Source organism: Equus przewalskii, chromosome 3 (assembly GCF_037783145.1).
Source record: "Equus przewalskii isolate Varuska chromosome 3, EquPr2, whole genome shotgun sequence".
NCBI lineage: Eukaryota > Metazoa > Chordata > Mammalia > Perissodactyla > Equidae > Equus > Equus przewalskii.
In genome coordinates, this window is record NC_091833.1 from 38,552,239 (window position 1) to 38,578,563 (window position 26,325).

General features: G+C 39.2%; 1 protein-coding gene and 1 long non-coding RNA gene across 18 annotated transcripts in view; one reads left to right on the forward strand and one right to left on the reverse strand.

Moving 5' to 3' along the window:
- LOC103552389 (uncharacterized) lies at positions 1–26,306 on the reverse strand. Its single transcript, XR_545246.2, has 3 exons — positions 25,850–26,306; positions 15,704–15,947; positions 1–1,807 (listed from the first exon to the last, which is right to left on the reverse strand). It is a non-coding gene; the product is annotated as an uncharacterized lncRNA (long non-coding RNA).
- Positions 1–26,325, forward strand: part of PPP3CA (protein phosphatase 3 catalytic subunit alpha) — a 287,898-nt gene that overhangs the window by 252,171 nt on the left and 9,402 nt on the right. For all 17 annotated transcript variants that reach the window (XM_070614181.1, XM_070614175.1, XM_008522335.2 and 14 more), the window contains 2 exons: positions 508–582; positions 18,972–19,056. In XM_070614181.1, coding sequence (XP_070470282.1) covers positions 508–582; positions 18,972–19,056 — 160 coding nt within the window. The remainder of the gene's footprint in view (positions 1–507; positions 583–18,971; positions 19,057–26,325) is intronic.

Sequence of the window (26,325 nt, forward strand, 5' to 3'; positions counted from 1 at the left end):
TTAGTTCATCAATCAGCAGTTTTTATTAAGCACAAAACCACATGCCTGTCACTGTGCTAGGTTCTCCAGGGGTTGAAAAAATAAAAAAGAGACCCAGCGTTCACTTAGTCCCTGTGAACAGAAATGGGCAATCTGGGCTAGATCTAGCAGCATCAGTGTGCAAATAAATTAAAATTCTAAAGTGACCATTTTCTCCTTCATAGATTTATACTTCATTCACATATTTGATTTGTCCATTATCTGTTGACCTACAACTAGTAACTGTTACCATTAGATTTCACAGGCATGAGCTAATAATTCTATAAACATGAAGTGTGCATAGAATCACAAAGCCTGTTATCTTTTTTATAGTCTGGATTTAATAGAAACTACTTTGCAGGAGATTCTCTATACAATATAGGTAAGAAATGTATTTGCTGAGCTTGCTCATTCACAATGCCAGAGTGATAATTAAGGTTATAACAGAAAATCTGGACTTTTTTTTCTTTCTTTCCTTTTTCTTTTCAGTGACTGAGATGCTGGTAAATGTCCTCAACATCTGCTCAGATGATGAACTAGGGTCAGAAGAGGACGGATTTGATGGTAAGAGGCTTAGTCTTTGCGCTGATTGCTATTTGCCAGGTAATTACTTGGCATCTCCTAGGTAACCCTAAGAATAAATTCTAAGATTTGCATTATGTTTAAATCATAACATCCTATTGAGGATGAAAGATATTATTATATTTTCTATTTACTTTGAAGAAATATAAGAAAGAAAAACCGTGAGAGAATTTTTCCATTACCCTGAAAACATCGTTGAAATAGTGAACAATGTTAATAACCATCTTTCGATAGCTCACATTGCTAAGTAACTTTTTTTCTCCTTGTTAAAAAAAAAACGTCATCCTTTCTTTTCTAGCAGATGTTACTATTTACTGAGTAACTTTTAAAAGTGCCCTTTAGTGAGGTTATTCCTGTCGGTTATTCAAATTTTGATGTCTGTGATAACAGAAGATATTTACACATTGATATGTTGGTATTTCTATCAATCCTAATATTTCTTCATACCTGTAATGAGAAGTAGTGAATATGCTGTGATTGTTGTTTTTTAAGATACTATTTGGTATTCGTTATCCTCGAAGAAGACACATTATCTATAAGAGACAAAGATCCATGAGGGTAAAGATGGAGAGAAAAAAATTACTCTGGGTCTTAAAAAAAGCACCCCAAAATGAATGGAAACTAACAAAAATAGAGTTAGAGGAGGAAAGTGCATGAGCAACCTTCACTCCCCTAAACCGTCACTCTCCTAAATAATGAGTCCTCGGGGGGCGCTCAGGATTCTCAGCTGCAGTACACCTGCGACTTGATGAAGCTGCAGTCTGGCTGGAGAGACTGCTGTGTGAACAGATAGTATCAAGAGAAGAAGACAAATGATAAAATAAACGGGGAAGGTGGCAGGGGAAACTAGATATTGTGGCAAATTTAAAATGATAAGATTTTTACCTTTAAAAATTGCGCTTCAGTAAAAGGAAAAGAGAATGTGGCCCTTTCTGAAAGTTAGTATCTGAACAGCATGATTTAGTGCTTACTTGGGTTTAATACAGGTCACATTTATAAATGCAAAATACCCAATGCTGCGGGCAAAAGTAAAATAAAGGCATCTATACACTCATGTAAATGGAGTCTATGTGCTTAGGGTAAATTTAAAGTGTACAGTTACTGCCACCATCTCGTTTTTCTCCTTTCCACAACTTCTGTTGTCTTCGTTACTTGTCTCCATATACTATTCGTTAGTCATATATCACACAGCAAGGGGATGTTCAATCTAGGGAAGAAAGAAAAAAAAATATATATGTGTGTATATGTCTATATATATATAAACTTTTACTAGGTTACAGTTAGCTCAAGAATAGTTGTAAGGATTTACTTAAGTAAATATATTGATCTATTTTGAAATATCAGGAGATCAGTGGATATTTTGTGCTTTATCCAGATTCTTTTCTGAGGATAGTGATATCATTTAAGAGAGAGTATTTCCCTTGGCAGAGACTTTTTTTCTAAAGGAAGAATACTAATCTGATGGAATCTACATCTTAAAAGTCAACAAACATTTTCAATAGCTGTCTTTCACTATGATCCTTTTATTCCTCAAAAGAAAGTTAATTAGCATTAATAAAGCGATACTCCTATGTTAACAAATCTCTATCATAGTCAAGTTCATGAGCCAATAATTATAATTTAGACCAGATAATAAAAATGTAGCATGTTGTATAGCATAAGCAGACCTGCGGAGGTTTGTAATGATACATTTATCCGTTTGCTCAGCAAACACATACTGAGTGCCTACTATGTGCCAGCTGCTGTAGCCAGAAATGCCTGCACACTTCAACAGACGGTGCTCCTGCACGGCTGAACGTTACCAAGACTGACTCACGTAGAGTGAGTTTTCTGTACCCATCCTCTCAGTCACTTACATGAAAGGATGTATTTTGTGATTTACTCTGCTTTAAAATAATTAGTTCCAATTCATGTGCTCTGCCCATCAGCAGTTGCTTTTAAGCCTGTTAATTCCAACTATAGGAGTGCATGTCCTTTTCAAAGCATTTGGAAGAATTTTTCTTTCTAAGCAGACCTCTGAAATCTCACTCTATGATGCTTAAATGGTTTTAGCTCAAATCTCATAAATATGACCTCTAAGGAAAAAAAAGAAAATGTCAGAAATAAAAGTATTAATTAAAAGTATGTTTAACTTAGGATATTATACATTTCAGAGTAAACAATCAGAAGTGTTCTTTAGTGCTTTATTTAACACGACACAAAAACTGTGGATTTCTTCAAAGGTGCTCAAAGAGCAACTTGTAAAACTTCCCAGAATTCTTTGACTCTCTTTGGGACTAGAGTTTATTGAGAACATAGTTTCTTCGTTTTTTGGTAAAATTATTTCAACCTTCAGATGAAGTTCCCGGTCCTCCCACCCTCCCCTCCTGCAGGCACGTGCTCTGGGGGCAGGCCCTCTGCTCTGCCTGCCAGGCTCCTGGGCTGGTGGGCCACAGGGGTGAAAGAAAGCAGGAAGAGAAGACGTCAGAGGACTTAATCAAAGCTCTTCCTCAAACTGCTGGTTATTCCAAGGGGGGAGGGCATCTCTTCATGAGTCATTTATCAAGCCCCTCTCAATATTTTGTTCCAAATCCAGTGTCAACTGAAAAGTCAGAGAGAGTAATAGGGCCTTTATAATCCATGACTATCTTTTCGTCATATCAGGCTGACTTCTTAGTGTGTATAAAGTCTCTAGCAAATAGGGATTCTTCTCATTTCCTTGAAGAAGGAGAGGTATGGGATTAATTTTGCTTCTTTTCCTTCGGGTTCTGTCAGCTCCCCTTTACCATTTAATGGTGATGATGATGACAGCAGCTAACACTTGGGTGTTAGGCATCATTCTCAGTCATTTATATGTATTAACTCTTCACTAATTTTACCTTTCAACCAACAAGAATTTCTAATTATTAACTGTCATTCATTTTAAGTGTGTGTATATATATATAAATTTACCAGATGCCTTACATCATCTCTGACGTCAGAACAGCCTGTTGATCCAGGTGCTGTGATCATCCCTGTTTGACACAGGAAGCGACTGAGACTTGCTGAGGTGAGGTTAGAACGTGCAGCCTCGCAGCTGGGGAAGCCACAGAGCCTGGATTCACACTAACGCCCGGCTGCTTGTCAGCCTGTTGAACTTTCCACAACCAGTGATTACAGTGCTGGAAATCTTTTTCTTTGAAACAGCATGATGCTTTTTTTTTTTTTTTACAAGACAACACTAATAACTAAACATAATATACTTTAGTTTGTTCTATTAAATATACTATAAAATAAAGAAATAGGGGCCATAAAAGTCAAATAAATGCAAATAAAACAGTTTAATTCAATTTCTTTAACCTTAGTTTACTCCAAGACATTGTAAGTGTTTCATTGTGTTAAAAATGTAGGAGTATCTGAGAGACAGAAGTCCTCTGGCTCCCCTGGGCTTCTGCTGGCTGCACAGCACGTCATGAATCTCTCCTCCTTAGCTTGTGCCTTACAAATCAAGGAATCTGATAGCCTAGCTAGAGGAAGGTTGCTATTCTGAATTGGTTTGTGGTTCTTTTATGTTGAAAATAAAATACAAAACTTCTGTTACCTTGTAAAAGTTTTAAAGCAGTCTGATGCCGATGAATGTCTTTTGAGGATCTAATTCTTATGTATTGGGGTCTTTGTTTCCTGTTTCCTCTTCTGATTTTGGATGACAAAATGATAGTCTGGTTTCAATTTGGGGTTGTTATTTACCAGAACATTTTAGAGAAGGAGGAAATCCAAGTAGATGTACCTCATTTGATAGTTAATTCTCCTTAATGAAGAAGACTCATTTCAGACCAAGGATTACTAAGTGATCCCAAAGTAGGGGAAAAAGCTGACAGAAATCAAGCAATCTGCACCACAAAGGTTTCCTTATTGTTAATTATCATAATAAGGAAGTCTGCAATAGCGGTAAGCATTAGAAACCTAACGGCAATTTCATGTCTTAGAAATATTTATTTATTTGGAACTTTCTTTTAGGTCCTAAAATCTTAGACTCTGAGATCACATATAAACACACAAACACACACACACACACACACAAATTTTGTTTGAGACTATAATATGTGATAAGTCTGGCTAAAAAAGAAAGAATTGTGGAGGTGAAACCGAAATCCTGTAGAATAAGAAGGGAAAGAAAAAATAATAAAACTACATTTCAAGCCAAATACAGTTTCAGGCTGCACTGGAAAGACGTAATATTAAATTGGAATTTATGTCTCTGCTTTCATCTAAAGAGCAAACCACATGGTAGAACTCTTATCCTTTATCCACATTTTTGCCTTATTCTAATGTTAACCACAGGCTAGTCACTGAATATGGGATCAGAGCAGTTTCTTGCATGCCTCTACAAAACCATCTAAATTGTATACAGGAAAATTATCTGCCGTCATCTGCTTTGAATTATTAGATAATTCTTGATATCTAATATCACAGGTTCCAGAGTATCTCCCTACTTCTTTCTGTCTAGCTTTTAAAAGTCATTCCCAACTTTTAAAAGTGCAAAGTTGGGAATTAGTGGGACTAGCCTGGCATCTCATCGGTCCTTGAGGAATACCTCTATAAAGGTTTGGTCATATTTTTTTCTATCAAAACTGTATTTATTGTTATGATGAATGTTCAAGATAAATTTCATCTTAAACCCCGCCCCTCTGCTTTATCCATCTGGCAGCATGTGTACTAAGAGCCATTAATTTCGACCTCTTCCTGGTTCTGTAATTATTGTCGTTTCTGAGCAACTCATTTTAGCATCCTATATTTCAGGTACCCAACCTGAAAAAAACTTGTATGTCCTGTAATAATTGACAGTATAGAGTGAAAATATTACATTTCAATATAAGAAATAGAAAGAAATGTGTAGACATACAAAACAGAGCTCTGAGGAGCACAGTGACAGTCTGATTCTTGTTCTGTCAGCACTCAGGTATAACCTGTAGTTGGTAAGCAGAGGAATCACATAATAGAAGCAATATTTGAGAAAAAGCAAATAACTTTTTCCAAGGTTGGAAAAGTGCCAGGAAACTGAGTAAAACATGAGTACAGGTATAATTTAGGAGCTTAATAAAGTGTCTCAAAATTGAGGTAACTAGGTCTGAACAATGATAGTGTGAAGAATAAAGTAAAAAGGGAGCTGCTCCAAAGGGCTGTCCAGATACTTAAACTGCAGAATCAGTGGGGCCTGGAGAAGGGGCAAAGGAAACAAAGGTTGATTTGGGTGGTTCTTACCTCAGTGCGTGGGAAGATGATAACATTTATGGGGAAACTCAGTTTCAGGAGAAAGGCAATTTCAGTTACAGACAAGAGTTTGAGTAAAAGTGATACACGTGACTCTGGAGGTGTCCAGGCAGATTTGGGAATGGGTCCTGGAAATTGGGAACTAAATCTGGGCTGGTGACAGAGGCTTGGAGTTAAAAGTCACAATTGAACCTATTAAGAGTGAAACACGCCTCTGAAATTGCTGATGTGGAAGGAAATATAAGAAAATTGAGGACTGATCCTTAAAGTTGACCCTTCTCCATGAAGCTGAGGAAGAGAGACAACCAAGTAGCAGAGAAAGAAGGCGCGAGCAGGGAGCGCGCCAGAACCAGGGCTGTGCAGCGGTTCAGGCAGCAGCTGTTGAAAAATATTTGCACCCAGTGCAGAAAAATTACTGTGAGATGTAAGTCTGGCCAGAAAATGAAATATTAGGGCCATAACTCTGGTTGTCGGATATCAAATTATTGAAAAGAGGCGAACAGCAAAATTTTATTTTTATAATAGCATAAAAAGAAAATTGACATCATTAAAAAAAGGCCAAAAAAGAAAATAAAATTCAGAGTACCTCAAGTTTAATATTATATTTCTATTTTATTTCATATATTTTTCTTTCTATGTAAAAATATTTATTCATGAAATACCTTTTCTGTGTGTTCAACAGCAAACACACACATGGTGTTTGCCTTCATCAGGCTGAGCGTCTCTCACAAGAGCCTAATCTTGCACCTGCTGGTCTTACAGAGGATTCAGAGGGCTGGGGAGGGAGCATGAATTGAGAGAAAATATTTGATAACTGAAGGAGGAAACAAAGAGGACATCTTTCTTGTCCTCTTCTACTCCTAATAAGGAAACGAAAAACACTTTATGTATTCTGCTGCTTTAGAAAGTATGGCCATATGAGAAATCCATGTAATTTTTCAGGAAGTTATATGCAAAGATGAATATCAGTGTACCAGTTTTAAGTTCTCTTATCTTTTTCTAATAACTGAGTTTTCATGATGTAATTGGGGAAGTGAAAAGGAAGATATAAAAAAGAAAGATTATTCAGTGATTTGTAAAAAGCTTTGTAATTTCTTTTGAGACTTTTGTTAATATCTTCTTGGTTTATACTTTTTTCAATTACCTGTAATAGTGTGTAATTTGAAGCTAAGTCATTTTTGTCACGATAAATGTATCCTCTGTGCTTTGTGCACTTTATAGTACAGGTAACTGCTTTTTTTCACTGTGGTTATGCCATAAAAAGGAAACAAATCGTTATATCCAGTATATCATTAAAATTAAAACATGTCTAAAACATGCAGGGGCATCTCTAGGTAGTGGGGTATAAATTCCCATCCTATTTATGGCTGCTGACGTTTTGGGGCCCCAACGATTACACAAGGTGCCTGGTTCGCCATCATATTTTAATCAGTATCATCAAGTCTTGCTCATCATATTTGATTACAATAATTAAAATCCTTTTAAGTAACTCATTAAAATGATACAGTAATAGAGGCGTCAAAAGTACTGCTTTCTCTTCTTATTATACTACCATGATTTTGCACAAATGTGTTTCTTTATTACCTGGTGTAATTTTCACACTGCATGAAAGTGCAGACTTTGCAGAAAAAATTAAATGTTAAAAAAACAGCCATATCCCTATTATAGCTAATTAGTTGGATACCATCTTCTAATGGCCGTAATATTATACTCACAGTAAAATAAGGCTCTAGAAAATACTCCAGATTTTATACTATATTTCCATAGATACATGTATTATACACATATATAATATTTTTACACAGTTTTTAAAATCATTGCTTTTTTAGCATCAGAGCCTTCCTTTAAATAATGATGACGTTGGCTAAGCATTAGCTATTATATCTAAGCATACACTTCAATTAAATGTATTATAAAATTTGTTTTAGAAGGAAATCCATGTTGCATAATAAGAAGGGAAATAAGCGTGTATTCTATAAACCTTAATGTATTCTTTCTTTGAAAAGCGTTAAAGTAGAGAACTCTCTTTCCTCAATGAAGACAAAGATTTTGTGTATATGCATGTCTCTATATTTTAGAAAACCTTCACTTCTCACAAACAGGTTGAGGTAATTAGCATGAACAAAGCCTTCTTCACAGAGGGAATTATGGTGAGTAATGTCAGCTTGTGGCAAATTGATGCCATAAGACAATAAGACATATTTGTCTGGAATTTTTGGCAGAGCTTTCACGATTCTCTTTATGCTAAAGCATTTTCTGGGTCCAAGTTCTCAGCCTGAAGATTGTCCTTACGTGACAATAATCAGTCAACAACTGCAGACAGAGTTGTTGTGAGTCCAGAGTTTGGAAAACATTCTCTTTAGATTAATGGTTTGATCTCTGATGGCAGGTTCAAAGGCTATGAAAAAGTTTAATAAAGGCTCAGAAAATTTAAATTTTAAAGTGTTTTCTATAAAGAGGTTTATTTTCACTTTGCTAAAAATCTGTTTTACTCATTCATCTTTACTTGTAGCTTGTAAGAAGCTATAAAACTTTTCTCCCAGTGTTTCTCAGAACTCTAGAAATAGAAGTCTTGATTCTCTTTGGTCAGCCTCTTTTTCGAGTGGTCCATTCTTTTCTCAAAGCAAAGCCAGCAGCATCCTGGCTGCTAGCATTCTCCCCTGGTGAATTTACCATCATCTGGGGTCCAGCCTTTAGCCTGGTTGTCGCAAAACACAGCTGAGGTCCCAACTTAGCAGTTTGATGTTAATGAAGACCACACAATCAATCTTCTAGTTTACAGTGAGAAATGTAACTGATAGGGGAACTGGAATGTTCACTTCTGCACAAACATTTCCTCCTTCTTAATAGTAATAGCAAACATTTTTGAGTATGTGCTTATCAGGTACCAGAGGTCTGTGCTACATGCTTTAGCAGGGAGCACAGTGCCTGGCACGTGCATTTGTTGAATGCTGAGAATGAATGAACACATTCCTTATTTAATTCTTCCGCCTGCCCACGAAGACGAGTTAGCCTGCTACTGGAACGAACCCTGGCTCTGGGTCACCACTTTCCAGCTGTTGACTTAGGCAAACAAAGGACAGTGGAGACTGACAGTACCTCCTCATGTGGTTGTCAAGTGGATTCTGTGAAATAGTGCAAATAAGGCACTTAGAACATTCCTCACTTTATAGTTAGGAAGGCGAGACTTAAAGAAGCTCAGTGATGTGCCCAAGATAGCATATCTAGTCAGTGGAGGAGCTGGACTCAAACCTCGGTCGTTGACTCCAGAGCACACATTCCTCATCAGTGTTCTGTTCTGCCTCTCAGATGCCAGCTTCTTCATATGTCTTAAAAGAGGGGATGAGCCAGGTTTTTGTGATCTGAAGCCTTGCAGTAGAGCCAGAACACTTGAAGGTCCTTGGCCTCGGGACAGTTCTTCCCTAGATGTTTCAGATGTTTGCCTCAGCTTCTCTTCTTTACTCTGCCTCAGTGGCCGACCAGTACATTTTGGATTGGCGTATCCCTTTCCCCTGATAGGATTGTATATATTTAGGTGATGTTGAAGTCTCGTGACATGGGCAGCTTCCTGCCTCTGTCAGATGCCTGGGCATGCCTGTGCACCGATCATTGGCCAGAACCTGATGCTCGTTTGCCTGTCTCCTTCCTGGGCAAAACCTCACTGCATCCCCCCTGTGCTGACAGAACACTCTGCCTAGGTCTTGAATAGCATCAGGACACCTTTGAGTGACTTTGTTTCAGATGATCTCAGTGCATGCCGGTGCCCCAGCCCTCCTCTTCTGTCACATGAAGGGGCTGCATTACTTCTTTCAGTCTGCTTTTTATTGTTCTGTCACATGGTACTCAGCTAACTTTCTATCTAGAGTGTAACACGTGGGACAATCAAACATAATATTTTATCATATTTGTCGATTTCTTCCCTTCAATTTGTATAATTTCAGAGATGACATTTAAATATCAGTCTAGTATTTGATAAATTTATAAATCTATAAGAGTCCAGAATTAAGTTCTAGTCTGAATGCATTCTTCCATCATTTAGCAGGTATGTACAATTAGGTCCTTAATAAATACCTTTTTTAACTGCTGTATCCTCATCTATATCCAGAATAATCCTTGATAGATTAAAAATCTGAGCATTATGATTGTTTCTCATTTAGACAATAAATCTACTTTATTTACTTGACATTTGTTATTTTATTTCATTTTACTTTTATTTTCACTTGTCAGTTTATAAAATTGATGTGTTTCTGTCAGGATAAAGAAGTAATCCAAGTAGGATATCATGTGCTATTAGTTTCTTCTTTGGTAAATATAAATAAACTGAGATGTCCTTTGTAAGGCCTAGGCCAAATATGTGATAGTTTCTTGAAAAATCAATAGAAGCTTCCTAATCTGTGTTAAAGACTTTCATTTTTACACAAGTTGGAATTATGTTTATAGCCAATTTCTGTGACTCTACTGAGGAGTCATTGAACAGATGGAACACAGTGTCTCAGAGAACAAAAGTCCATGGAATCAAATTAGAACTTGTAAATGAAAGTAACGTTTGACTACATAGGAAGATAACCAAATAATGACAGTTATTTGACATTTGGGAGTAGTCTGTGCGTTTCTAAGACTTCCTGTCCAAAGAATTCAGTTATGTTTTATGACGAGGGAAGTGAGGAAAAAACAGTCTAGGCTATACTGGCATTTCTTAAAATCCATTACACAGGAGAGAATTTTTATTTAAAAAATATATTTTAAAGGATCTTCTGTTGCTTTCAAAATGGGATAGAAGACAGAATAGCCTTATGCCAAATATCACACTATGGTAGATTCTGTTACTTGCTGAGATTTTAGTTGAGCTAAAACACATATGGAAGAAATTCAGAATATGTGGTTTGGAATGATTTGAAGTGTGTAGCCATTATGTCCCAATTTTGTCATCGATTGTAATATGGTAGAGCTAGAATCAAAATTAGAAAGGTATTCCAAACATTTTAGGTTATAATCCTCAAAAAGGTGAATTTTTACAGCGATTCATAAAATTTGCTATCCAGAAGGTTTTTCCTCTGCCTGGTATCGTAACCTCCGTAAGCATACATACTGCTATCTTGTTATCAGCAGCTCCTAGCAATCTCTTTGGACTAGATTTAACCAGCACTGACCCTAAATGCATGACACAGGATTCCCAAGTTATGGCTAGTCAGGGAGATCTTCCAACAGCTATCAACTCTAGAAACTAAGGAATTCAGTTCTTGGTAGAGCAGCAGCCTTTGGGCCAGAATATTTGCACTCCTGGGGTTATGCAAAGACGTTTCAAGAGGAGTTTTGAGGGAATGCATTTTCACATCCTCAGCTTCCATATGTCCTCTTCCCTGAAAGTGATCAGCCTGTGGAGGCTGCAGGCCTCCTTGCAGCTTTTTCTTTACCACCTTCTCTTTCTCAACTGCCCTTCTCCCATCTTAACAGAAAGACAAAGTTCTCCCCGGGTGTAATCACTATGAACATTGCCTTGAGATGTTTGGCACTGGAATACTAAACAGGGAGATGTCGGACAAACTTAGTGTCTAGGAAATCTCCTTAATCAAGGCAGTGTAACCTTCTTCCCATCCCTATCATTAAGGAATGCATGCCAATAAAATTTTATTTCTATGCTTTTTAAATATTTGTAAACATTTATCATACGTTTATGTTATCTAGCTCAATTATGTACTACTATTAATTGTGATCTTGATTACAAAGGAATTTTTGAATACTTATGGCCTTATTGTCTCAGAAAATTTTTAAAGTACATTTAATTTAAATTTCTAAACATATTTTTGATAGCAAAGTATAATGTGATAAAAATACTTTTAAGTATACATATATAATTCACTAGAGTAAAATCAGGGAAATTGAAATGGAAATACAATTTCTAAGAGAAAAACGACTAACATAAGGTTTCTAAATATCAATGAATATCTTGTTCGTAGATTTTTTTTTTTCTCTCAATGGATGATGGTGGGATGAAATTGCTGTGGTACTTTATATGCCATTGGCTAATAAAAGTAATGTAGTCATTTAATTTTAAAATAGCAATGTTTACAATTTTATACAATATTATATTCTTTACAACTATTTAAACTTGGAGGTGGGAGTAGTAGTATTTGGAGGATATTCTTTTGTAGATGAATGAGTAAAAAATTTAGGGGCCGGCCTGGTGGTGTAGCAGTTAAGTTCACACACTCCACTTCTGCAGCCCAGGGTTCACTGGTTTGGATCCTGGGTGTGGACCTATGCACTGCTTATCAAGCTATGCTGTGGCAGTGACCCACATATAGAATAGAGGAAGATGGGCACAGATGTTAGCCCAGGGCCAATCTTCCTCAGCCAAAAGAGGAGGATTGGCAACAGATGTTAGCTCAGGGCCACTCTTCCTCAGTAAAAACAGAAGGATTGTCAGCGGATGTTAGCTCAGGGCTAATCTTCCTCAAAAAAAAAAAAGAAAAAGTTAAAGGCTGCAGTTTTAAAACTAGTCCATCAGAGTGAACACAGTTACTCAGTGCTTATGGTGCTGTCCCTAAATCCAAGGACCAGCGCCTGGTGGAGGGAAGTGCAGTGAAGCACTTGTTATACACATAGCCAAGAGCATACCTGGGCAGATGTCTGAGTAATTTCTGGAGAGCATCACTTTGTTGGGATATAGAAGCCCAACATTTGTTTTTGTTAAACTAGGTCAGGGAGAGAAAAGACAAGAAAGATAAGATTTAGGGATTATAGCACGTGGTATGGCCTTGCAGCCTTATGGGGGCCAATTTGGGGCATTTCTTCTCCCAAATAAGACAGTCTGTATCCTTATAAATTGATCATCATCTGTAAAAGGCTATGGAGACCAATTATGCAAGGCTTTTAGAGGCATCTGAAAACATATGTTTTTGCACTCTATCTTGTATTTCAAAACTGTTGAGTTTGGATGGAAACCAAACACATTTTTGTCTTCGGTATAACACAACAAAAGATATTTCTTATCTCAACGCCTTATGCTTTGTTCCATCAATAGCCTTTATTTAAATTCAGTAATTATACTCTGATGAAAAATAAAATCTGGAGTCAATAATAATAAACCATGATAAAATTTTACTTTCAAGTAGAATAGGTTTCCTGCAGAGATTAACTTTAACTTTTAACATGTTTGGAAAAGTGGTGAATTTTCTGTATTATTTTCTTAGAATTTGAATTAAAAGGTTAAAGAGATTTAAAGCCTCCCAGCAAAATATAGTTCTTAAAATACATCTTTCCTTTGAAAAAGATGTATGTGTATGTTAGTGTATGTGCACACCTTTTTATATAGTATATTTCATTTTAAAAATTTGCTATGATATACTTGTATTAGTTAAAAGTTCTTTAAAGAAAGAAGCCTAAATAATAGCAAAACATTTGAGACCAGTATAGTAAAGTAGAAAATTTCTGCTACTATTTTCATTAAAGAGTAAACAACTCAATTTTTTAAAAGCTCCTTTTTCACTCTAATAATATGAAAATATTCCTATTTTCTAAGATATTTGTGTGTAAAGTTTTTATGTACCTGATCATCTTCATTTCTTACACTTGCAAAAAGATACTGAAAGCAATTCAATTCTGTTGGATTTGGCTTATAAAACAAAATCTTACCAGTCGGGTTTCTCCTGGAGCTGGCTGGAGAGGGAGGGAGGGGAGGCCGAGTGTCCCCAAATGGAGACTTCTCCTTCAGTGCCTCCTTTGGCGAGCTCTGCATCCCTCACGTGCCACAAAGAAAGGGAGACCTCTCTTCTCAAAGCTGCTCTCTCTTTTTCCCTGAAAACCCAGCCTCTTCCAAGTATTTTTTGACATTTCATCACAATACGCTTCAAACATACAGGAATGTTGAAAGAATTGTGTAGTTGATACCCTCACTTACTTTCTACAATTAACATTTGGCTATATTCGCTTTGTCACATATCTCTCTCTCCGCCCATCCATCAATACAATTTTTTCTTCCTTTTTTCGGGGAGCAAGTGACAAGTGGATTCTGTTTACCGCTGTTACAGTATGCTAACGTCTGGACTTCGTGTTTGGGCGTACTGCTGCTCTAAAGCTTTTACAGCTTAGCCCCAGGCACCTCCTGCTTCTCCTCTCACCCGATGTATCCAAAGTCCATACACACCAGACTTCTCACCCATTGTGTCAAGGAAACATGAATGTTGCTGCCTCCACATGTTTGAAAATTCTCTTCCTACTGCAGAGAATATCCATTCTCCCTACTCTTTGACTCGCTTATACTTTAATCTTTCAAGTATCACTGTTTTGGTAAACGTTTTCTTCATGCCCCCAGGCAGTTAGCATCTACTTCCAGTGATGGGCTGCTATATTTTAACAACCCGTTCACCTGGGGGAGGATGGCCCTGGTTTGTAGCGTTCGCAGACTTCCATGGCATCAATTCTCTCACCTGCAGCTGATTTCAGGCTCGCAGCCTGAAGTTACTGAACGTGCGTTGAGAAGAGATGCCCTCGTGCACTCTGAGAAGCTGTCAGCAGCCCGCTGTGCACACCGCTGCAGCTTCCACTGGAACGCCCGTCACAGCCCTCTGTCGTCTTTCCGTGCTCTCCTGAAGCAGGGACCTTGCTGTATTCTATCTCTGTTGCTAGCACTTAGCACAGGGCAGGCTATGTAGGATAGAATTCACAAGAACACTTAAAGAAAATGATAGGGGCAATAAATTCTGTTCTCTAGAGCACTGTCTCCACGCCCTGAATTCAGTGGAAACTGAGGAATTTATCGTAGAAGCTTACAGGGTGGGACTGTACGCAGGTGACAGAACCAGCATCTGCAGTGCGTGCGGACACCCCGCGTGGCCCGCGTCTCAGGACGCCGCTGCATTTCCTCTTCCCGTCAGAGGCCGCATGCCCCTGTGGGTGCAGCCCTCACCCACCAGGCCGCTCGGCACAGACAGCTATGACTTGTGAGAAGCAGCAAGGTGCTGAGTTAAGGTCAGGAAGGACACGGGGAGAGCACATCCTTTAAGGTCCCCTCGGTCTGTACGTCAGCCTCCTCCACTCTGAGGAAGATTGAGCGTGCAGGGTTGCCTAGATTCTCGACATGGTAGCCTAATACCACAGGCGTAAAAGATTAGAACTTAAGGGATGAGAGAGAGAGAAGTCCAAGAAAACAGTAATAATTATTTGATGGAAACACAAAGTGAAATTTTACTTAAAATTATTTTTTCAAATATATGAAATGTTGCTTTTCAGAAGTTGGGACTTTCAGGTTAAAATGAGTGATTACATTGTTTTCAGTGAAAAGTAGTTATGACGTTTTTAATGTAAAAGGTATTTCACATGCCTTCCTTATCCAACATAGTGAATTTCCATTTGAGCCGCCGTGGTCATTTCCACAGCTTCAACAGAGCGCATTCCAGGATGTTGACTATGACGTTGTATATGCATGTGGCAGCTGGTAAAGTTCTGAAAAACATGCCTTTTCCTTGATCTGTCTGTTGAATACGAACTGTGGACTTGTCATGGAACATAAGTTTTTTAAAGAGTTTTAATGATTTCTGTAAAATACCGAAAACCAAGAATAGAAATGCTAAATAAGCAGGGACCTTTGTATCCAAACTTAATTCTATCCTGTTATTGTTCAGCTCCTTTAAGTTCAATTACATTTTAAATCAGATATTTTATTTGGATATTTTAAATTTTTGTGAGGTTATAAATGTGTGGTATTAATTTTTTATTTTGATTTTTTGGAAAATATTGAAGGTAATCCCCAGGGTAAAACTTTAAGAGACATCAGTTTTTAATCTCTCTGATAACTGTTTATGATCAGCTTATTTGACTTTTTGAGTAAATATATCCCAGTTTTATGAAAGGAGTAGTCACACCTCTTACTTACCGGGGTTATTGAGGAATTTGAAAAGGGACCACATTCTTCACTTAGAGAAATGCTGTGATGTGCTGTGCGTCCCTGTGTTGGGAGCACGACTCTGACTATGGCAAGCCGATGGCTGTTACGCTCTCCATGGGGAGAGGGATGGCACAGACAGAGTGGGCGGGGCTCCACTGGGCATCCACAGGGGTGCTGGGGGTCGAAATCGACTCAATGGCGCCAGCAGCAACTCTCCAGGGAGGCATTAGATCTGAAAAAGAAGGAATGGTAAATTGGCTTTGGCTGTCAGAGTGTTCGTTTTACACCGAAAATTCAGCATTTGTTTGGGTGTTTTTGTGAGCATCAGCTCACACTGAGCTGAGAAGAACGACTCTACGTCATTGCTTTCCCTCCCTTTCCAGTGTAGTTTCCTGCTTCTCTTTGCTCTGGTTATGGTTTTTACAAGTCTTTTATTGAGAACTTGCTGGGAGATTATCCTTCTTAGATATTTTTCACTTATTTGATTTTACGTTTTCCCCTTCTCATTTCTCTTAAATATATACAATTTTATTTCTAGACATTTAACTACTCCTTCTTGCTGCTTTTCTTGTTGTGCTTCTAAACGTAGTCACCATTTTTGGAGCTCTCCCATACTTTCCACTCTTTGTGTCTATCAGATTGATTTTATAATCTGGGAGAGGGTTAGTGTCTTTTCCCACACTTACGACAAGGTGACCTCTGAGTGATTGGGTCCATCAGACTGGGGAATATTAAACTGAGAGTAGAAATAGCGGACTCCATAGTTAGACCAAAAGCAGCATTTAACTGAATAACTGAAAAAAAAAATATATAGGAAAACCACCTTAAGTGACCAGCTTATTTTTCCTTAACAAATGTCCTTTATTAGTTTCTTGATCATAAATCATTGAAAATCCAAGCACAGAAACTTCAGTCTTTTAGATGGTCTCTAGGACAGAATTTATTGTGTAAAAAAATTTTAATCACAAATCATAGATAATAAATATTGTTAGAAAGTCAGAATAAAGTTTGACGCAGGGTCTACACACACTCCGTTTTCCCCTCCAATGTTCTGGTCAATAGAGTATAATTGAAGGAGCCAATTCCACTTGATTATCAGAAAGACTGGATTGGAGAACGACTTTCTGCCATATGCATTTAAACTGACTCCACTGTTTTTGGGCAGAATGGCTGGCACTAGTAAGTCCTGCCTTTCAGGTGTGTTGGGAGATACCTGCCATGGTGTGATTGCCACACAGGGAAGGAAGTGGACACGAATATGAGCCGTTTGAGGCTGTCAAGTCAGAGGGGAGATGGGGGAAGCCAGCTCCCTGGGGCACTTTCTGGGGACACCCATGGGTGCATCCATGGGTGTGCATTAGGATCCCCTCTGACAGATTAACCCCACCAGGAGAAGAAAGGAGCCCATTGTATTTTCACTTTTTTAGGATGTAGCAAAAAGCGGAGGCCTTCTCCAACACTTCAAAATCATGTGAGTGTTGGTATGAATTTTCTTCCTTAGAGGAATGTTAGGGTGGTGATTAACTGTTTGACCCTATGGAACAATGAAAAAGATTCCAAGTCACATTCTTAAAAGGGAAACATTCCCTGTAAAGGAAACAGCAGAAATCTTTCCTTCCAAAAAGGTCAGAAAGCTTGTTCTTATCACAAATTAAAAGACCAACATTTACACCACTTATCATCTAGAGAGTGCAGTCTCGGAGCAAATTATGTGGCTTACACTGTTGACTGGAATTAGAGCATTTCTGATAGCATCTGAACAGAATCTTTGTAGTATTTCTGTTAGCGGCAGTAGAATTAGAAAGACAATCTGCTTGTGGTCACACTTCCTACAAAGCCCCGTGTGATGTATAGAAAGGACATCTCGTTCCTTTTACCTTGGGTTCTAAAAGTCTTAACAAGAGAGGTGTTTTTCTGTGTTTTGCTCTTCTCCAAACATACCTTGGGAATTTAAGAAAGAAACAGAATGGATCCATTAAAGATCATGTAGTATTGGGGCCGGCCCTGTGGCCGAGTGGTTAAGTGCTCACGCTCTGCTTTGGTGGCCCAGGGTTTCACCAGTTTGAATCCTGGGCATGGACATGGCACCACTCATTAAGCCATGCTGAGGTGGCGCCCCACGTGCCACGACTAGAAGGACCCACAACTAAAATATACAACTATGTACTGGGGGAATTTGGAGATAAAAAGGAAAAATTAAAAAATCTTTAAAAAAAAAAGATCATGTAGTGTTATTTTTAAAATATTATAAAAAACAAACTTCAAGAGCCAGCCCTGTGGCTGAGTGGTTACGTTCCGCATGCTCCATTTCAGTGGTCCTGGGTTGTGGGTTTGGATCCCAGGTGCAGACCTACACCACTCATCAGCCGTGCTGTGGTGGCATCCCATGTACAAAGTAGAGGAAGATTGGCTCAGATGTTAGCTCAGGCCTAATCTTGCTCAAGCAAAAAAAAAAGGAGGAGTATTAGCAACGGATGTTAGCTCAGGGGGAATCTTCCTCATTAAAAAAAAAGAAAGAAAGAAACTTCATCTATAGTAACAAAACCTATGTAGATTGATTTTTTTTCCATTTGGAAAATGTAATAAGTGGTAAAATGTATCCAGACAGATCTATGTGTAACTTTATTACATAAGTACTAGAATGTAAACCATGTGCCACTGTCTCTCACTAAATCCAATTCAGTAGTTTTCTGCTTTTTCCTCTAGAATTTATGAGCCAATCAGAAGATGAAAAAGTATCAAGGACTGAAAGAAATGTTTTATGGCCATTAAATAATCTAAATGATGATGCAGGGAACATAGGGAGCTGAGACTCCCTGGCTGATCACTTGCAAGGAGCACTTTTGACAAACTGGTTTCCTGCACCCGTCTACCCAGCGTGGAGACGGGAGATGAGGAGAAGGCCCTGGTGGCTCCCGTCCCGCTGCCTGCCATGCGCACTCTCTGTGCAGAATCAGATGGGAAGGGAGCTCCGTTAGGAGACGGGCTGGAACTCACCTGTCTGCTCAGTGATGGTTCAGTTAGCTCTTTACCACTGCCCCCTGGAAATCTCAGAACCCACTCTGGCACTTTGGGGACCTCTCAAGAATCACATCCAAGTGTTAATGGCCAGAAGCATTAGGTTTTTAAACTTGATTTACACATAAATCCTTTTAGAGGAGGGGAAAAAATAACTGGTCTATTATATGTGTAAATTTGTAAAATAATTGTTAGATGAAAAGTCACTGACTGCTCAACTCTCTGTTTTAAAATATAGGAGCAACAGCTGCCGCCCGGAAGGAGGTGATAAGGAACAAAATCCGAGCAATAGGCAAAATGGCCAGAGTGTTCTCAGTTCTCAGGTGGGATCATTTTTCCTCTATTTCTGTTTTGAATTTGATTATGTGTCACTTAATAAACATTTTAATACTTTAATCTGGTAATTTAAATATTGTACTAGAAAATATTTGCTTTTCCTTTATTACTTTTTTCTTTTAAATGGAATTATCAGTTCCTCACTATTTTGGTCAAATTGGAATATACTAAATTATTTCTGCAGAGAAAGCCTCTAAGTGGACTGCTTCGCATTCTATCCCTCTGTTTGCTGCCAGACTTTAAAACATGTATTCCCAAATAGGTGGAACATGTTGTGAAGGGGGAAGGCTGTTTAACTCTTTGATTTCTCATTTTGGCTTTGTGGCGAAAGTTGAATTTATCAGGTACATTTCACTAGATTTCTAGGAAATGAACACCAACTGTACAGCTTGTTTATGTGAATCTATATCATTCTAAAAAATCATTGAAAGGAAAAAAAATAATTACTTAAGGGGCTGGCCCCGTGGCCGAGTGGTTAAGTTCACGTGCTCCGCTGCAGGCGGCCCAGTGCTTCGTTGGTTCGAATCCTGGGCGCGGACATGGCACTGCTCATCAAACCACGCTGAGGCAGCGTCCCACATGCCACAACTAGAAGGACCCACAATGAATATACAACTATGTACCGGGGGTTGGGGAGAAAAAGGAAAAAAAACCAAAATCTTTAAAAAAAAAAAAAAAAAGACTTAACCCCTGACCTCAGAGAGTGGAGGAAAACAAACAGAAGTCCAGCAAGCGGAAAATGAATTCAAATGTTTGAAAATTTCACTCAGGACTGTAAAAAAAGAGACAGCAGGCCCAAAATGGAGTCACACATGCTAAGCCCCACGTCACCAAACCAAGACTCGGTACCTGACTTAATTACAGTTCTAGCCTCTCCCAGGAACAGAGTCCTGAACCAGCCGATCTGGAGGTACCTGGTCAGCGCTAGTAAGGTGACCCGCCTGATGGACCCCTGCCGTGCCCTGAGAGAAAGGGACCTTGCCACATACAACCCGCTCTTTGTCCCGCCATTGAGATCATTAAAAAATAATAATAATAATAATTACTTAATATTTCAATTCCCATGTAGTAGTTATTTTTTAAATAGACCATGAATCATGTTATTATTAAGTCTAGATTTAGAAAATAAGTCATTTCTTGAAGAGAATTAACTATACTTTTTTAACTTAAATTCAATTATCTTTTCCTAGGTAATACAAAGTAACTATATCTCTCTTCAGAAAAGTTATTTTAAAATACAGCATGTTTATATGTGAGGAGTATATAGTCAATTCATAATCATGCATTAACAAGGATAAATTAGGAATACCTTGGGAAATAGTCCATCTACATATTGCATAATTTCATAACCTAGTGTTTGCCAAATTTTTACCTCAACTCTTTCTGTTAAAGTAGCTACCTTGGCTTTTTTTATTTCTCCTCTTTCTATTTGTATCCTATTCCCGGTAGAGTCACTAAAGAGTAGCTAAATGATGATGCTGAAAGCAGGGAGCCATGAGAGGGATGAAAAGCATTACCACCCTTTGTCAAAGGCACCAAATCCAAGTCGGCGAGAGCTCTGCGGTAGCCGGCCAAATCTCAAGAAGCCACGTGAAAGCTGACCCTGGAGCACTGTCGCTCCCTACAGCCCAACGAGCGAAGCAGCCTTTGCTCTGGTGTTTACATCCTAACGGGACCTTCTGGGCTCATTCATTCATTCGTTCAATAATAAAGATAGTAAAACTTAAAGCATTGATTATGTTACCATGAAGAAAAAAAAAGTAAAGCGATGTAGGAGATAGCAAGTGGGAGGGGAGGCACTTATTTTATTTTTTATGTATTTATGTTTACCTGGGAAAGTCCATTTAGATTACCAATCTCTGTGAGCATTAGCACATATGTAAGAAATAGTAAAATACAGTTAAAAATAGAGCTTTTTCATTTTTTTAATTCACTTGACTGCAATCAACAAATTTAGAATAACAAATCATCAAGTTTTAAAATCCTGATAATCAGTTAGTTACCTAAGAGACTGTGTAATCCCAACAATAAAGTTGAATTAGTTCATCACCAAAGAGCCACAGAAAAATAATAATTTGATTAAATGAAAGTGTTTCGTGACAGTATATTGGAAATCAAGATTTAAATATTTTCACTACTTATAAGCTACCATAGGAAAAAGGTTCTATATCCAAAACCATCATGATAAGAGCCACTTATTCTAATGTATGATCGGCAAAGGACTTTCTGAGTTACTGGCATTTGAGCGAGTGTGTGGATGACCTTTGGGGAGATACAGAGTAAGCATCTAAGGCAAAGCAAGTGCCAAGATCTGAGAAACAAGGTCAACCGCTGTAGGACCAGCAAGAAGGCCTGTGGCTAGAAGAGTGGCAAAGGACTATGTGAAGTTGATAAGCTCAGCTTGTCCCGCTGCACAGACATTGGCTTACTTATCGTACCTCCGATTTACCCATAAACACTCTTACTTCTTTTTCTTCCTAAAGTTTCTACAAGGAGAAGTAAAAATAGCTCCAGAATTTCCATGTGAAAGTACATTTAGGGAAAAAGGAAGAGCTTTTCTTAATTAAAAAAGAAATTGTTTCCATCTATGTTAGTCTTCAGACCATGTGAAGGAGTAAGAGCAGTGCTATAGAATCATCGGTGAGTATTCAGTTGGAAGACCCCTCTAGGCCCCTGCCTGTTGGTGCATAAGATGTAATTATTCCCAGCTGAGAAATAGTCCATTTGAACCCAGCAATGGTCAATGACTTGACTAAGATTGCACATATTGATGGGAAGTAAAAATGAGGTATATTTTATTGCTCTCCTATAATAAAGCGTCTGTAGTAAATCTGCAGAATACAGGGGGTCAGATCCAGAGAAAAGTCAGTTGAGTTTAGTAAGTAATGATTAACCATTAAATGTGTGCCACATACCAAGTTAGGCAATCTGGACACCAAATTGGAATCACAGACATTTAGACAATAAACTCATTACAAGGCAGTGGAATGTGTGCTAAATACCTGAAGAGATGCTTGGCTCTGGAAGAAGACGGGAAAGAGCCCTTATATTTCCTGACAGGAGTGTTCATGAAGAGGTTGACATGAGCAGTGCTGTGAAGGAGAGACTGGATTCTGTTAGGCGGAGAATTGTGGTGAAGGCATTCCTGAAAGCTGAGAAATCGTCAAGAACACAGTCACATGGTCCTAAGAGCAACATTTTCTGCGATGCTTGTTAAATTCCAGGTGCCATGTGAACGCATTTGGCAGTAATCCACACAGCAAACTTGCAAGGTCAGTTTGGCCTCATTTTGCGGTGAGGAAACTGAAACTGAGAAAGGCTAAGCAATGTGTCCAAACTCAGCTAGTGAGCAGCACCAAGGAGAGTTTACTTGAGAGCGAACTCAGGTGGTCAAGGAGTCTTAAGTATTTGAAAGAGGCAAGCAGTAAGATGTGAAGGAGAGTGAGGAATCTAGTAAGAAAGGCTGAAAATGTATTTAAGTCCAGATCCTTGAAAGCCTTGAATGCTGTTTAATTTTTTGTGTGTAGGCAATGGGAGTCACAGAATGATTTTCCGGGGATAAGAGGCACGCTCTAACGCATGTTTCTATGTCATATGTTAATGGCAGCATGAAGACTGGAAAGCATGATTTACTGGTGTTAGGAAGAGCATTTAGGAAACTTGAAATAATGCAAGCAAAACTAGGCTATAGGAGGAAAGATACAAAGGAAGAAACAAATATAAGGAACTTGTGAAGCTTAGAAGTTTTAAAATATAACGAATGAATGTGGATGGTGGCCCAAATTTGTCAGGTATATCTGTCTAACACATTCCTTACATTTTGGTAATTTGTGACATTATAAAGGAGCCAGAAAACTGTCTTTTCCTCAGCCCTTGCGGGAGAGGTGCAGGTATGTTGCCTAGCATCCACGGATCAAATGAATGCATGGAAGACTTCTGTTTCAAACTGAGCATCATGGGGAAGCTGCAAGTGGGGAAGGCGACTCCGGCCAGGTGTGGAATCCCAGGGGCCAGCAGTAGAAGAGCTGCTTTTGTGGTCGGGGCTAACTCCACAGAGTTGGCATGAGCTTAGCTGTCGGCTCTCCATCGCAGTCACAGCATTTCGCACAGCCCATCCCACAGTGTGGACAGGCACTGGTGCTCTTGCTGGCTACAGAGCATTCAGGTCTGGCTCTCTGGATCTGCGAGCTCTCTAATATCCTTTAATACATTTCTTTACTGTTAAAATTAGCCAGAGTAGGTTCTGATGGTTGCTAAAAGAACCCCAACCTATGCAAGGGGTGATGAGGGGAAGAAATTTTTTAAGAATATTCCACAGAGGTACTAGCCTATGCAATTGATAAGATAATAGTGCTGTTATCTAAGAGAGAGGAAGGATTGCTCCATTTAAATATCTAGCAGGTATTTATTGGGAGGACTATGATAAGTTGAATTTGGCGCATTTTCCTCTGGGATGCTGGTGGAATATTCATGTAGACGCACTTTTGAAATTCTGCCCTGGAGCTTCAGAGAGAGGTGAGGGTTAGACATCAGACACGGGAGTGAACACAAAGCTGAAGCCGCATAAGTGGATGTTCTTGCTAGGGAGAGTGGAGGGAGGAGAAAAAGACAAGATCCTCTAGAATAGTGCTTTCCAAGAGAAATGTAATGTGACCTGCATCTATAGTTTTAAATTTTCTAGAAGCCACAGTAAAAGAAGTGGAAAGAAATAGGTGGAATTAATTTTAACAATATATTCTATTAACACATCTATTCAGAATTTTATCACTTCAACATAGAGTTGGTATAAAATTTATTAAAGAGGCATTTTACATTCGAATGTTTGTACTGAGTCTTTGAAATCTGATGTGTGTCTTAGACGTAGCGCGCATCCCAAGTCATGTTTCAGGGGTTAGGCCACACACAGCTGGGGGCCGCTGTGCCAGAAAAAGCACCGATCCGCAGACAGGAAGAGATCAGCCAAGGGGCTGAGGATACACCAGGAAGGTGAAGGAGAACCAGGGAAGAAAGCGTTACAGACGGGGGCAAGGAGTCTTTCCAGAAGTGGGGCAAGATCATCAGTGGGCAATAGGGCAGAGGGGACCATTGAGCGAGAACTCAGCAGCGTGGCTGGAAGTCAGGGATGGAGAAGCTGTCAGAGCTTTTGAGAGCCTGGCTTCTGTGTGAGGCAGGAGTGGCAATCAGAATATATGGAGATGAGGAAAATAGCTGAGTGACAAGGGAAAAGGGGGCAAGGAAGGAAGGAGAGAAAGTGGCCATTTTCTGGGTAAGGCCTTTTTCCTACAGTACATCATTTAATCCTCACAGAAACTTTCTAATTATGAATGTGATTTTATAGACGAGGAAACTAAAGGCCAGAAAAGTTAAACAACATCCCAACCTCAGTCATCTGACTAGGATTTTAGCCCAGGTGAGTCTGACCCCAAAGCTGTGATTTCCCCAAAAAGATCTTTCTACAGTTGGTAGAAAATTAAAATTTTGAAGATTAACAAAAAAAAAAACTCCAGGTTGCTAGAAAATTTTTGTAGGTAAAAAACTAATAATTTAATTGATCTTATGTGAGCATCATTGGTTTTCATTGTTCCATGTAAGCAATCTCGTGGTTAATAGGGGATGTGATACCAGGATCCTGTACAGGGAATTATAGTCGTTCTTGAGGTTAAAGCCTCATAGTGAATATGAATGCAAAGGAAAGATATATTCATTTCTTTGGAGATACTCCCAGTTTTTTCAGATCTATATATTGGCATTTAAGACATCTCTTCTTTATGTGATCTCTACGGGTTTGACAGCAAAAGCCTGAAAAGGTTGAAATACCCGCACGGAAGTGAACAGTGCTTAATTGGCCATCTCCAACCTAATATTTTTGAGTAAAACTCTGCAGTAGAGGATACAGAAGTCTAAAATGTGGATTAACACTCCCGTTCTCCGTTCTGTTTTCCTTTGGCTCATTTGTTTAGCAAATGTTTTGTGGATGTCGACTCTGAACCAGATGCTGTTCTGGCCTGGCTGCTGTGGATGCAGCGAGCAAAGCCGGCAGAACCCCTGCTCCCGTGGAGCGTCTCTAGCCAGGGGGCAATGTAGTGGGCAGTGGAACCCCCAAAACCGAGTGACCTCTCATGGTCGCAGGATTTCTTTTCGTGTAATGAATATGTTCTAAAACAGATTGTGCTGATGATTTCACAACTCTTGTCAATATTGCTAAAAACCGTTGAATCATATACTTTAAGTGGCTGAATTGTATGTTAATTATATTTCAGTAATGTTGTTTTAGGAGTTGAGGTGTAGTATTTCGGGAAGTGGTAAGATACTGGACATATTTTGAGGGTAGATTTGCCGGTAGGTAGGTGTGGGATGAGAGGGGACAAGGCGTCAGAGGGTGCTGCTCAGAGCTTCGCTAGAAGATGGCGGGGAGAAGGGCTGTGGAAGTAGCAGGCCTGGGGTTAGGATTCTGCCTGGGTCATGTTAGAACTTCATGAAAATATGGAGTAGGCACTTGTACATATTATAAACATGAGCTATGTATAAAAATGCATTGTAAATGTTGTTTTCTGGTTATGTAGGACTACAGTGTCTGCTCTGTGGAAAGATAAGTTATTCCTATTTCATGGTTAGTTCATCATTATGACTAATGTGGTGCTGTGATTAATGAATATAATTGAAATAATGAGGTACATAAAACTGATTGTGAAACGATTGTCACAATGAGTAATACAATAATTTTTATATTAGCAAATCAGTGGGGAAAGAAGCTGAAAACGAAAAGCTGGGAAATCTTACCCTTTGCTTTATTGGCTAGTTGCCATTGTTTTGCGTGTTTGCCATGAATTGTCGGAAATTCTTAACCATGCCCAAAGTCACTGCCAGGTCCTGCAGGCCGCCCGGGTTTGTAATCGGCCGCGGCTCTCCCCGCAGTCAGACGGGCCCCCTCGCTGGTGCTGAGGCTCGGCTGGAGGGCTCACACCCGCGCTCCCCGTGCTCCTTGGGCCGCGGGCACGGGCCGCGGGGGCCGCGCAGACGCTGCGCCCTCAGTGCCCAGAAGGGGCCGAGCCCCGCAGCTGGGGAGCTGAAACTTTATCGTAGAAGTCCTGTCATTTATGCAAACTGCTACTCAATAAAATGTAGTATGTTTTAAGTGGGAACAAAATTCCGGGAGCCAAGACAGAGGCCAGCGTGAGGTGTCGTGTGCACTGCCTCGTGCTCCTCTCTTCTTTCCTTCGAGAGAATGCCCGCTAACGGCCACTGCTTTGCCTTCG